The sequence below is a fragment of the Ambystoma mexicanum genome, chromosome 1p (genome assembly GCF_040938575.1).
Source record: "Ambystoma mexicanum isolate Mex_15411 chromosome 1p, UKY_AmexF1_1, whole genome shotgun sequence".
Lineage (NCBI taxonomy): Eukaryota > Metazoa > Chordata > Amphibia > Caudata > Ambystomatidae > Ambystoma > Ambystoma mexicanum.
In genome coordinates, this window is record NC_090921.1 from 61,809,804 (window position 1) to 61,823,843 (window position 14,040).

At 44.1% G+C, this 14,040-nt stretch overlaps 1 protein-coding gene across 4 annotated transcripts in view; it reads left to right on the plus strand.

The window, feature by feature from the left end:
- The window catches only part of LOC138566119 (zinc finger protein 467-like), a 158,805-nt gene that overhangs the window by 104,298 nt on the left and 40,467 nt on the right, over nucleotides 1–14,040 (plus strand). For all 4 annotated transcript variants that reach the window (XM_069643135.1, XM_069643129.1, XM_069643142.1 and 1 more), the window contains 2 exons: nucleotides 492–599; nucleotides 12,091–12,198. In XM_069643135.1, the coding sequence (XP_069499236.1) occupies nucleotides 492–599; nucleotides 12,091–12,198 (216 nt within the window). The remainder of the gene's footprint in view (nucleotides 1–491; nucleotides 600–12,090; nucleotides 12,199–14,040) is intronic.

Consider the following 14,040-nt stretch of genomic DNA (forward strand, 5'->3'; position numbering starts at 1 on the left):
AGTTGCATGCAAAAAGCAGTCCTTCTGTGTCACTTTTTGCCTGCCTCTCAACCACCATGTTCCAATTTCTTTTATTTTATCCTTCCATCTCACTCCCTTCTCTTTTCACTGTAATATTAATGTTGCTCACTCTCGGAGCTCCCTCTTACCTTTTTGTCCACTTCTTTTTCTGCTCCTTCACCTAGTTCTCTCGTTACCTGTCCATTTCCTTCTCTGTCCCCTCATATATGCCAGCATTCAGAGCCCATAATGTCTCTCTACTCTTGCTATAAATGAGGACGGGGCCAGATAAAAAAAAAGGCCAAAGAACAGGATGCCCACAATAGTAAAATAATAACTAAAAAACAGACTGCCCACTCTTAAACTGCACCAGTCAAGTATGTTTGCCAGCCCTGCTGGAACAGTAAACAGTTTGTTAAATGTATGTGTCTAAGATCTACACCTCTTTCAAATGTACTGTCTTAATAATAGAGTTTTGTTATCTTTTTCAGAATATTCATATCATGAAATGTGCTTGAGAAATGAAACCGAGGTGCTTGGAACTGTGGTGAGCCCTCGTCATACTGCTGAAGAAGAGCGCAGCCCTGACTACATTGCAGGTATCCAATAACATTGCTGAGTGTACAAGTCCTGGTTTTCATTGACCTCTTTCAGATGATTGTTTTACAGTAAGGTCTGGGAGCCCCTCTACCAAGAACCCATTCTATGGGAAGGTGCCCACTCGGGAGGGTCCATGTTTTAGCTTCCTGTACCTTTCACAGAGGCAAAATATCCATGTGCATATCAGTCGGGTCCCACCCACTTGGACAGTCCTGCTCCAAAATGGTAGATAATTCTCTGAAGGGAGGATGGTGCTCTGGGGCCCCCCAAGACATCCTCGTCACCATTATTATAAGGAGGACATCAGAAGCACTCTGATTTATTGAAGGTGCAGTACTTGCGTGCACCACATGGTTGAATGGGGCCCCTGCCTCCTTCGCCTCTTCGCTCACATCTCCAACTGCCTGCCACTCTAGAACCTCCCAAGCATCCCAAGCCCCTACAAGTCTCCATATGACTGCTAAGTAACAAGGCCACAGTGTAGTCCTCTGGGACCAGCATCCTGAGGCTGAGGAGGTGACACATCTCCTAGAGTCGCTGTTCAGCCGGCTCACAAGGCCAAGCAGGGGACTTTGTTATATACCTCATAATGTTTGCTGTTGCACCAGCACCCCTAACAGCCGCAGTGTCATAGTATAATTTGTGTTAATTTTGTAATTCATCTGTATAACTGTCCATCCTAAAACGGAAGAAAAAAGAAACCTACAACAAAGAATTAGATTTGTCTTCCCACAATCTGGACTGCTTCTTTAAAGGGTTTATAGTCATTACATCGAAACAATAATGTCGAAAGTCAAAATATCGAGAAAAAAAAGTCTAATTTCTTTTTCATTACGTTTTTTATTCGAAATGGGGGGCTTTCCCCCCACAGCCCCTTTTTTCTATTTGTTTTTATTTTACCCCTTTTTTTTACTTACTAAACCCAAAAAATATATATAAATAAAAAAATAAAATATTAAACTTTTTTTTTCCGACATTTTTGTCTTTTGACATTTTTTTTCTCGATATTATGACTGCACACCTCTTTAAAGATTTGCCCAACCAGTGGTCACAGATGCCGCTGACAGCCATTTCTCTTGGTTTTGCAGTATTCTCGTGTTCTTGGAGGAGGATCTATGTATTGATAGCAACCTGGTTCCTCAGGTCAGGGAATCTCGAGGGAGTGTAACTATGATGATCCAACTGGGTCATGGGAAGAAGGCACTGGACTGGGTCTCTCCTGTTCTATCGAAGAAAGCTGGTCTCCAGAAGCACTTGCAGTGATGGGTTGCCTGACATGCTTCTCCAGGGACCGTGAGCTACATGGAAGTATCCGTTTTAGCTAAACTAATCCGCAAGAAGCAGCTATTGCAGGAAAGGAACCATTTTAAAATTGGAGCCTGTAAAAGTTTAGTAGAACTGCACTGAGGCCCTGCGTTCTAGACAGGAGTCTTATGATCACCTTTGTGTTGTGACAGAACCTGTGTACTTCAGATGATGGGCATATATTCTGTATGTTAAGTTGAGAATTATCAAGGCGGCCGGCCTTCGGGCGTGAAAGCTGTCACTCGTCAAGCTCTTCTTCCAGACCTGTAGGGAGGGTCCAAATTCTAAAATGAATTCCTGTCATATATGCGGTACCCACTACATTTGGTGCCTTTGTTCAGGGGGGTGATGTGGGCTGTTGCCAGTTGAGTATTTTCAGAAAGTTCAAAACCAAAGGTTGTCTCACCTACAAGTCCCCGGGGATCTCTCTCTCAGGTGGCCTAGGCACGGCCATCGCCTTTGGATCCAGACCTTGGGGGTGGATAAGTGCGAGAGGATCACCTGGGTGAGGGGTCTTCGGGGGATGGGGGTAAGACGACTGATGGTGAGACGCGGTATTCCGCCCTTTCCCGTACCCATGACCGATCCTATTTTATAGGATTCTCCAATGTCCCAACCCCCTCCCTTTTATACACAAACACTGGACCGAGGAAGAGAGTAACAAGGCTAACCCGTACATATCTTATTCGACATGTCCCGATAATCGTGTCAGGCACTTGACTTTAATCACCTACATCTGATACCCATTCGCTCTCCCCACACGGATAATAACAGAACATAGAGACACACTCTGAGCAAGATGGAACACGATCACGAGCAGAACTTCTGGGGCGAAGGCGAACCTACTGGAACAGAGCGACAGACCGAGGGACAGGCTCTAATTTTAAAATGGTTCCTTTCCTTCTTGAGCAAAGGGTAGAGAATCCCAGGTGTTCCCTGCAGGGTGTTACCGCCAAAGATCCGTGAAAGATATGTGGAGAAGGCCAAATACTAGACAAGAAGACTGCATTGTGTTTCAAGGCTGCCAGTGACCCTCCCGGGTGAACGACAGAGTTGGGGAGGTGAGGCCAAGTCTGTGGTACTAACCTTGAACTGTAAATTCAAACCGTGAAGACAAGAAAGGAAGGTGCACAGCCAGTGAGTTGGTGAGCAATATGAAAGACTGGTATCTTCTAAGAGAAGATTGAAGTTGCAACAGTCTATCTCATAATTGAAGGCTGCACGCGTGTGGATGAGATGCAAAGGAAGGTAGACCTTTGGTGAACTTTAAATTACTTATAACCCGTTAGCCAGTGATACAGAGTCGCATAGTGGTCCGGCGAAAGGAAGTAGCCCACTCGAAAATCTGCAAAAGGTGAAATGTTCTGTTATAAAGTGACAAAGTGAGTGAACTTTAAAAGGCGTAAAATCAAGATTAACACCGGGAAAAAGGGGAAGTAAAATGTGAATGTTGAACTTTTGTGTATATGATATTGAGCTACGCAGACCAAGAGACAATGGAGAAAAGAACACAAGAGTATGAGCAGAAGGTAAAGTCGAAGTGGTCTTGCAGAGGATTTTAGTAAAAGCCTCATACATTCGAAAGTCTCCGACATCAGGAAAAGGTCTGAGCACGACTGAGAGAGACTGAAAGTGCGATAAGTTAGGGGAAGGGAACCCCTAAAGTATGTGAATGTAGCTTGAGGAAGGGAACCCCTGCAAGTGCTGTGATTGAAAGGTCAGAGCCTGACGGAGGGAGATCTACGTGCACTTTTTGTTGAATTACAAAGGAACTTGTGAAAGTGGGAATTAGAGACTTTAACGTGCAAGGCCAGACGGGCCTTAATCCATGTTTTGAACTGCCTTTGTTTTAAGAACCTGAGCCCCTGTCAACGGGGACCGCCTTACTCCGTGCTGTCCAACGTGGAGAGGAGAGCTGACTCAGCCACATTGATTCTTTATTTTCTAAAACTGATTTTCCTTTGCATATATATTCCCTTTTACACACTTTATGTATGAGAAATAAGGCAGGCATTAGGTGTTGTTAGTAGAGATCATTTTGATTTGACAGAAACGGACTAGGACGGTGTTTTCTTTATTTGATGGTAGAGACTACTTCCATCATAGCTATAGGGCAAAGTAGGAGTTTTTCGAAACCCCGAAAGTTGAATAAAGGTTTTACAAATTGAATCTCTTGTGGCAGTCATACTTATGATACCATGCCTCCCTTACACTCCTGACCTATTCTCCAAAGTAGCACTGAATGGCTCGTCCTGTTAGCCAGTCGCAAAGGATCACAGCTGTTTACAGTTAACATATTAAAAAATAAATTTTTGATCAGTGGGAGGGACTAAGTCCTGAAACATTATTTGACTAAATGGCACGTGGGGCTTCTTCAGATAAGAATACAAGTACATGCGTTTCATTGAAGAGGAGGTGCCTTCAGGTGTTCTCATGAAAAACATGTGCAACTGGTAAATCGGGAACCCTTTTTCTTTTTGTAGCCTGAGTTTGTCCATATTTAACAAGAGTGATCATTTCTTAATTTGATGACTGCCAACGTTTTGGTAATTGCTTTTGTGTTGCAATTTTCAACATTCAACACCAGATTCTCGATTGCAAGAGGAACATGGATGGCCTTCTGATCTATGACGCCAGGATGATGAGAACATGATCTTTACATCTTTTTTATCTGGAATTTCACTCTGAATGAAAAAATGTCTCACCATAAGACCGGTTCAAGACATGGCCCTTCATTTAATGGCCATATATTTACATAAGATAAAGTCCATCTATTTTCCTGTGGTGTTTTTGCTGGAGGGGTAGCTCATAAGTGAGGAAATGTCATGGGATGGTAGATGTGCAGAAATCCAGAAGCCAAATATTAAAATGTCTTAAGATGAATAAATGGTGAGCACCTAAATCCCATGAGGAGGATGATTAGTATTATTATTAGAGTATTTATTGAGCGCAGACGTAGCTTGGAGAAGGAATGAAGCGCTTTACAATCATAGGGTCAAGAACAAGGTCAGGGAGCTGAGAAACAAGGGAGTAGAGAGATAACAGGGAGAGGAGGCAATTGTCAGCAATGGATCTACAAGTAACCAGTGGAGGAAACAGTGGGGATCACATTACCCAGTCTTTGGTATGGACCTAGGCTAAAAGAAATGAGATTGAGTCAAGGTGCAAAAGGCTTTTATGGGTCATGCGGATGGGAGCAGAGTAGTATTTGGATGTTGATATGATTGAAGAAATTGTATTTTAACCGAAGAGTCTCTCCAGCCATAGTCCAGTTTATTAGAGGGTGCCTTCTTGCAAATGACTGCCAAGCCTGCTCCAGGCTGTAGCTCTCTATGTTCTCTATGCAAGGATTTGATGATGGCCTTAGGAACCATGCAGGTTATAGGACTGATGAGCTATTGTCAGTGAGACAGGTCTCAATAACAAATATTACAGCAAGGACCTGCTGAATTATACAAATCTGCTTGTAGCAGGAGCTTTCTACTGCCAAACTAGTATTATTAAGTCTCATTGTTTACGTGCATGGGACTATGACTAGTTCAAAGGCATGCTTAGTTACTAGTTACTATGCAGCTTCTTCATCAAGTTTCCATTTATGTTCTCTGACGAGCCACCAGATAGTCACTATCTCACTATTGAGTGCAGTCAGTTGTACCTTTAAGAAAGACAACCTGCGTATATCTCATTAATCTCTAAGGATGTTGTCTCTTGAGTAGGAATGGTTTGATAACCCATATTGTCAGCCCAGAACCTCAGTATCATGTATCGAGGGGTTCATACAGCAGAGAAAAGGCTTGGTGGTTCTGGAGGATGAAGCGCTTAGGAGGTAGCAGTATGTGGGCATCACTGGCTGCCTAGGATGCAAAACATTGTCCTCCTCCCGAAGAGGCTTTACATCTTGCTTGGACTCGACTCCAGTGTTCTCCAGGCACAATCTGTTTGTGCTTTTCCATAAAGCTCTATATGGATGGTAATAAGTAATCTCTGAGGTGGCTCTGCTGAGCAGCCTACAAGATGGCTACATGCTTCTAAGCCTCTGTGCTCGCAAACCACGACAACTGTTCCTGTGCCATGTAAGTGAGCGCTAACCTCAAGCAGAGTGCATCATCCTGGAGTGGAGTGCCCCAAAGAGTTGCTGTGCTGTTCTGAGAGTCCGGGTTGCGCTCCCGGCAGAGATATCTGATGGAAGCCCGGTGAAAGCAGCCAGGTGTGGTGGGTAGCTGATAGCTGGTGAGGCTAGACAGTGTGCTGCATCCCTGAGAACAATGACCTTGGGAGATTTGTGGAGCCTCTTTGGACAGAAGGGGAGGATTCCTCCAGTCGCTGCATCAATCCGAAATTGACTGTTGCTGTAGTGCAGTGGTGCTGCTTCTGCCTCTTGACCATGCTGGGCCTTTGTGGGACAGCGGGCATATAGTCCTCCTGTGGATCGTTTGGAGGAGTATTTGTGACTGGTGGTGGTTTCCTGCCAGGTTCCTTCTGCAGGTGTGGGGGCTCTGCAGGCCCTCTCTGGAACCGGTGCCGAAGGTGGGGCACATGAAGTACACGTCTTTGGGGGTGAGCTGTACTCGTTTTCGCAGCTGGGCCCTGCTGCTGGTGGAGGACAGACCTGTATATTATGAGGACTGCCATACTTCATTGAAAGGCCTTAGTTTTGCAAACATGGCTGCAGACATGGCCATTAGGTAGTCGTCCTTGCTCGCCGATGGCATCGGCTACTATGGGCCATGCCATGCATACTGCAATGCCATAACTGGTGCAGGTCCCAAGCTTGGCCCTCTCGTGCTTCTTGCCCCTCTTTGGAGTCTGGCAGAGTATAGGCCCAGGGGTGCCCTGATCCAACACGTTTGGGGAGTCCTCAACGGACTGGTGTATGAAGTAGCGCCCATGACGAAGGGTAGTGGCAGCGCCAAGTGGCAAAGCAATATGGAGCCATTTACACATCAGTCTGGTAAGTCGCGACCGAGACTGCAGGAGCATGATGTGCATGACCTTCAACAAATCCTAGATAGCATGGGGATGGGGTTTGCTTCTGTAAATGACAAACTTGATGGCATTACGTTGAATATCACTACCCTCAATTTAAAAAAGGAGTAGGAGTGTGCCAGGGTAACTGAGGCGGAGACCCGTACTTGGATGGCGGAAGGCGACCTTCAATCACTTAAAATGCAAGTTTATGATTTTGAGTCTCGATCTAGGAGGAATAATATACGCATTGTAGGGCTACAAGCACAATTTGGTCATGGTCCTATGGAAATTGCAGTGGAAACTCCCCTCAAATATCAGCCAGGGAACTTGTCCTTCTCCGACACATTTGTAGTTGAATGCTCCCACAGATCGCATATGACTAGATCAAAACCTGGGCTCCCCCTAGACCAGTCATCACGAGATTACTTAACTACAGAGACCCGGACACTATTCTACAGCTGGCTAGGGAAAATGGCCTGCTGTGCTTTGAATTTGGTACTGTGCACGTTTACCCTGATTTTTCTACTGCTGTCCAGTTGGAGTGGAGATTCTTCTTGGGCATAAAAAAGCTTGAGGGAGAAGTCCACACAGTAAGCAATGCTCTCCCCTACGCAGCTGAGGGTTCAGCACGGGAGCAGAGCACACTTCTTTACGTTGTCAGAGGAAGCTTTATCCTTCATAGAGGCCAATATTCCACTCCCTGGTGGGTCCGCTACGGGCCCTGTCTGCTCGGCCCTGATGACTTGAAGTGCCTCAGCTGACACCCACAATGTGTGACCAGTACATATCTAAGAGGGGCCATTGCAAGATCCTTAGTGCTTTAATTTGTTCCTTGTGTATAATTACTATTCCTGTCACTTGGCAGGAGATTGGTAGGGGGTACATATTATATGGCTATGTCTCTTGATCAGAGTTGTGGTTGGGTGGTGGATAAAGTGCTGATACCCCAAAGCAAGGTTGGCAAATTTATTTATGTATTTACTTTTTTGCATTTATTTCGGCTCACAAACCCCTGAGGCATCTAGGCACTAGTTACAGGAAGTGCAAGGTACATTGGAGAAGTGCAAGAATACGCATATAGTTACAGACGTAAGATGGTGTGTATGTACACAGACTGGAGAAGCCTTACCTCATGTTACAGGCGGCGACATCAGGCAGCAAATGAGTCAATTTTATAGGGAAGTTGATTTTGAGGTTCACAATGCGGTGGGGAGGAAGGAAATTGACATCACCCTGTTTGGCAGGGAAATGAGGGACGGTAGGGTGGGAGTTTTGTGTGGGAATCATTTATTTCAAATTCTTTTTCTGGCAGACATTGCGTCTTTTCTTTAAGGTACAGATCATACATCGCTTGGTACACCATAGGTTCTATCCCCGCTCAAGATGTTCTCTTCCCTATTTCTTAGAAAGTGCCTGACATTAGAATTATGAGCGGGACTATCCGTGGACTAGGTAACTACTCTAAGGCTAGAAGAATCGCTGCCAACGTTAATAGACATAAAGTGAATGTCCTTTTTCTGAGTGGGACTAGTGTGGGGGCCAAATAGGCTCTACACAACTTACTCTTCTCAGTTCAGGGGGACCCTAACCATGGTCCATAAATCTATTAAATTCATATTGTTAAGCACACATATAGAGCCTTATGGGAGATTTGTCATAGTGTATTGTTACTTAGCAAATACTGAAGTACTCCTGGTAAACGCGTATGGTCCAAACCTTGATGACCTTAGCTTGTATGTCACTATTACAGAACTACTGGAAATACTCCCACTTAAACCGATCATATGGGGGCGACATAAACACCATACTCAATCAGTGAATAGATAGAACGGGTGTTGCTCCCAGACCACTCTCCAGAGTAGCGAGAAGTATTCTGGCCCAAGGTGATAAACTGAAATTATGTGATGTTTGGAGGGGAATCTCTGGCATCAGAGAATATACATTCTACTCTACCGTACATGATATGTCATTTAGAATTGACCTTTTCCTGTTATCGTGGGGCCTCTTGGGAGCAGTAGTGGGGACTGACCTACTACCACGCACCTCCTACGAACACTCACCTATATTATTATGGATGAGGCTGGGGGACGTGACACATGGTTGTGCAGCCAGAAGCTTTAAGTCGGCAGTGCTGCAGGACCTGACATTTAGAGTAGATGTAGAAGGTGATATCAGAGACTATTTCAAACACAAGGATAAGGACACAGTATCAGCTGGAAAAAGCTCTAGCAGGCCTTTACCGTATTCGAGCGATGGCCATGTCTAGGGAATGTGGTGTGTTTAAAACTGTTAGGAGGGATCTGGAACTGAGTGAGCACAAATTAAGGGATTTAGAGAGCAGATATGTGACAAGCCCAGACCATGCTTTTCTTGCTAGTATAAAGAAACACCTAGAACAATTCAGGGAACACGCCAATAGGGAAGTGAAATACTTTGCAAAGTCAGCTGCAGCCGGAAGTAAGAGGAGGGTGATCCCTGGGTAGAGTGCTATCGAGACTTCTTACTACAGAGAGAGGCTCTGCATACATAACCTCTTATTTATGACGATCAAAACAAACACATTACGGTATACTGACCACGACATTAACAAGGTCTTCCATAAATTGTCTCGGTCCAATCAGTGCCTGTTAATGCCTCATTAGCAATCACCCGCTGTCTGTAACCATGCTAGAATACAGATTCATGTTCTTGTTACTGTTGAGGAAAGTATGCACTTAGTTGAAGAGCTCCCCCGAAATGAAGCCATGGGCCCGAACGGACTCACCTCTGACTTTTACAAAGAATTTGGCACGACTCTTTCCCCTTATTGACTGAGTGTATGGGAGGAATCTGTGGGTAATGGTCTGCTACCAGAGATGCTACAATGGCAGTTATTACTGTACTCCTGAAGCCTGGGAAGCCCAGGGATGAGTGTGGCTCGTACCACCAATTATCGCTGATGAATGTAGACACCAAAATCTATGCGAAGGTCATAGCGAATGGACTCCTGCCATTGATGCCCTTCTAGATATACAAGGACCAACCAGGTTTTGTCCCTGGTAGGTCCACCTCCCTAAATATTCGGTGACTGTTTAATGTTATGGTTTGCATCTCACCAGAGTCAACGGCAGTAGCAGTCACACTTTATGCACAAAAATATTTCGATATGTCTTGGGAGTACCTTTTGGCAGTCTTACGTGCATGCGGTTTGGGAGAACAAATGGTGAAATTCATTCAACTACTGCATACACGTCCGACTGACCGAGTCTGAATCAATACTGTAACATCAGAGAAGTTTGAACTTGAGAGGGGGACACGCCAGGGCTGTCCTTTATCACTTATTCTTTTTGCACCCGCCATAGAACCTATGACTGATAGGATCTGGGAACGGCATAGGTGTTGTGGGATTTGCATAATGTGACCTCCTGAGTTGATCTTGTTTTATGCAGATGATGTCCTCTTATATATTAGAGACCCACAGGTGAACCTAGATCCCATAATGGCTGATATTTTTAGCAACGTCTCAGGCTTTACAGTGAACTACTTGAAATGCGAGATCTTTCCGTTGACGGATAGCTCCTCAAAATCCAAGAGAATATACCCTTTAAAATGGGTGCCTCATGGTATGACATCCAGGGGTTATGATATCCAGGAGTAAATACGTGTTATCTGCCAACAATTATGGGGCACATGAGTTACGTGTCTGTTAAACTGAACAAATAGAAGAATATACCGCTATTATTTGCTGGTAGGCAAGCACTGATAAAGATAAAGATGAAGCTTCTGCCCAAGCTCCTGTATCTGTTAGCAAATGTTCTGCTGTGGCTGTGAAACAGGATTCATGCACCCACACTTTGAAATATATTGGCTGGCATCAGAGGCACAATTTGCAGCCTACTGGTATGGAACTGAGACTGTGCCGCCATATGTAAAATTGAAGCGGTCAACAGCAGAGTCCTCTGATTTTAGAACTCTGTTACTGATGATTGCCCATAAGACCCAGTGCAGACCACTCAAAAGGCTTGCCGTGCTATCGTTCTAAAAACAGGCATGCAGGACCCTTATTATAAATGGCTTCTCCTGTGGAAGTATCCGGATCTCTGACCCACATGGCACGCCACACTCTGCTTGCGTTAGGAGACAGTGGGATATAACACACAGGCAGATTTGCTTCTGAACAGCCGCTTCCTGAAATATGCCATCCTGGAAGGAGGGACACAAGGATACTCTCACAGAAATCATGCAGTTCTATTGGCTGATGGTGGCGGTGTCACAGAATTGGGAGTGTTACCCGATTAAACCCATGGGAAATGATCTCCTGGTCTATGTAACAAACTCTTATGGCTACCGGGGGATACTTGCTTCTCTCTATACGATGATTCTTGCTAAAACTTCTATGACAGTGGCAATGGCAAAGAGTATGGATAAGTGGGCTACAAAATTGCTATGGAGATCCCAGATGAGCTGTGGGCTAAGATGGGTGCTCTCACTAAACTGGTATCCATGAAAACCAGGCTTACACTAATCCAGTATAATGTTAAACTACTTGTCTAGTATGTTAAAACAATTATACCCTAATCAAGATGGCGCTTTCCCATGATGTAAAGGTGTTAATGCTAATTATCTCCACATGCTGTGGGGAGCCCTCTGCTCTCAGATATCTGGAGTCAGGTATACAGCACAATGTCCCCAGTGGTAGATGCATAACTGGTGTCTATGCCCTTGAGCGGTCTTTTGGGATCTGGGGAGGGGTCCCGGTGTGTTGCAAAAGATTCTTTCGCAACATGTTTCTGTACAATTTCTGAACAATGTATCTTTAAAATATGGAAAGATCAATGCCCCCTGCAAGGGAAATTCTGGCTAAAGGAATTGATATGGGTTAATGATTCTGAGGAGATGTTCATTGCATTTCAGCCAGTGAACTCCAGGCCTAGAGATATCTGCAGCGAGTTTCATGGTTTATTAGTTTCACTCTAAATGCAAATGTTCGGTCTTGAACTGTAATGATGGGTGTTGTACTGCGGTGTGGTTTTCTGTGCTTTGGTAAATGTAATCATGTGTACCTCTATCTCTAATGCTATTTTATCGATGCACAAATTGTCTGCCGAAATTTTTATAAATAATGGTTCTAGAAAAAAGTAGAAATCCCCTGAGTAAGACCTGCTGACAGTAGTATATAGGCCCCTGAGAAAGCCCTTGTTGAACATGTGTTTCCATGTTGTACTCTACTACTTACAGGACCTGTGCTCAACCCAGAACTGTCACCTGTGCACATTAAACAAGAGGAAGAGACCTATGTCATCGGCCATCAGGACGCGCGAAGATGGAGCCCCACATGCAAAACAGGTGCGTTTGTATGACTATCCGGTTTGGAATCGAATATAAAGGTGATCTAGAAGGTCACTGAAAGAAGCAACATCTGGCAAGTAGCTTCTATGTTCTGGTAGTTAAGCACTCAGCTAAGACCTAGGTGTGAAACATGGCACAACAGACTCTGCTATTGGCGCGTGATAGCATCTATCATCACGCGCCAGTATACAATTCAGCTTGTAGTGCATGCTAAATAATAATGTTATTTAGAAACCTAATAATAGTTGCTGTTATTATTATTATTTGTATTCCCCCTCACAGGTTCACAGCTTTTTAGGTTCTTGAGAGTATTTCTTGTCACCTCAAATATAAACATATGTAAATACATTTAGAAATATGTATGTGCTATGATATGATCGGTTATTTATAATGCGCTTAATACCCTGAGGTTTCTAAGCGCAGACCCGGGGTTCTAACCTGTGGTGCTCTGTGTCATCTTGCTTCCAAGGCGAGCACGTTGCCCTAGAGCTATCCTCCTGAGATGTGCAGGCCAAAAGGAGGTCTAGCCCTTTGTGACCCCACGATGATCCTTCTAATCATGTAGTAAGGATTATTAATGCCCCATTCACTGTGTGATCCAGGACAGACCAAGGGAATTTCTAATTGATGGGAAAACACCCCAAGTTTCTGCCGTGGTTAATAGCAGCAATATGTATTGATGAAGTTGAAATAGGATTTCCCATCAGGAATTTGAGACCATGATCATACCTGGGTTCCAATACAATACAGCTGTCAAGCTGTTTTCTTTCTGAGCGTCTTCTGGCATATTCAGTGACCCATGTTTAGTCCATCCAGAAAGCAGTGGTGATGATGTGGTAAAGATCACCACGTCTCGCTTCTGCTCAGTTTTCTGCAAGACTGTGTGAGTGCACTGTCAGATTGTGCTCCACATTTATAGAATATCTTGGTACGTTCCCCTCAACCTTTGCACATAACATCCCTGCAAAATCCCTGCAGACTGGCTCATTGACGTGTCACCATGTGATTTGCTGCAGGATACACCAACATGGTGGTTACCAAGAAGAAGGGGCACAATTCATAAATATCTTTCTAACAGCAGCAGTCAGTTCGACTTGCTTTTCTTGTGATATTGTACCTTAAATCTTCAATGTCTCCACTTAAATAACATATGCTGGCACACACATACTCCTGTTCTCTAACTCTCTCTGTCTCTGTCACTCACTCTTTCTCCCTCTTTCCGTCCATCTCCATCTCTCTGTCAAACACTCTCGCATATATACACAGATTCAAAATAATTTTTTCACTAATTTGTCTGCTTTCATACCCAAATACATATGCCCATTGTGTGTGTTATTGCACAATTGCACATATGCATTGTCTTCACACTAACTTAATTGTGTGCTTCCATTTGTTGTACACATTTGCAGTGTGTGTGCCGCACCGCGCCTTGTATACACTGTTATACTCGATCAGTTTCAACTTTATTTAGGTAAAAACCATAAAGGTATAAACCAAGGCAAACACAAAAATTCCATCAATTCGGATATCATTCCCAACAAGATGCAAGACCAAAATGCTAATCATGACAACAGATTTATAAATAGCTTAACAATTATATTCATAAAGCATTAAACCTATATCACATGTTTGTCTGTTACACTCATGTGCTTAGTGTGCTGTCAACCCTCTTGACATGCAGTAGTTGTGGGTGCTGGTATACTCTTTTAAAAATATGCTTGGAGTTCTGTCATATCTCTTTTTACATGTGTCCTATTTGGGTGCTGTTGTACCCCTTTGCACATGTGTTACGTGTGCTGTCACAGGTTTGCCCAAAGTCCCAAAACAAAAATCCTCCCT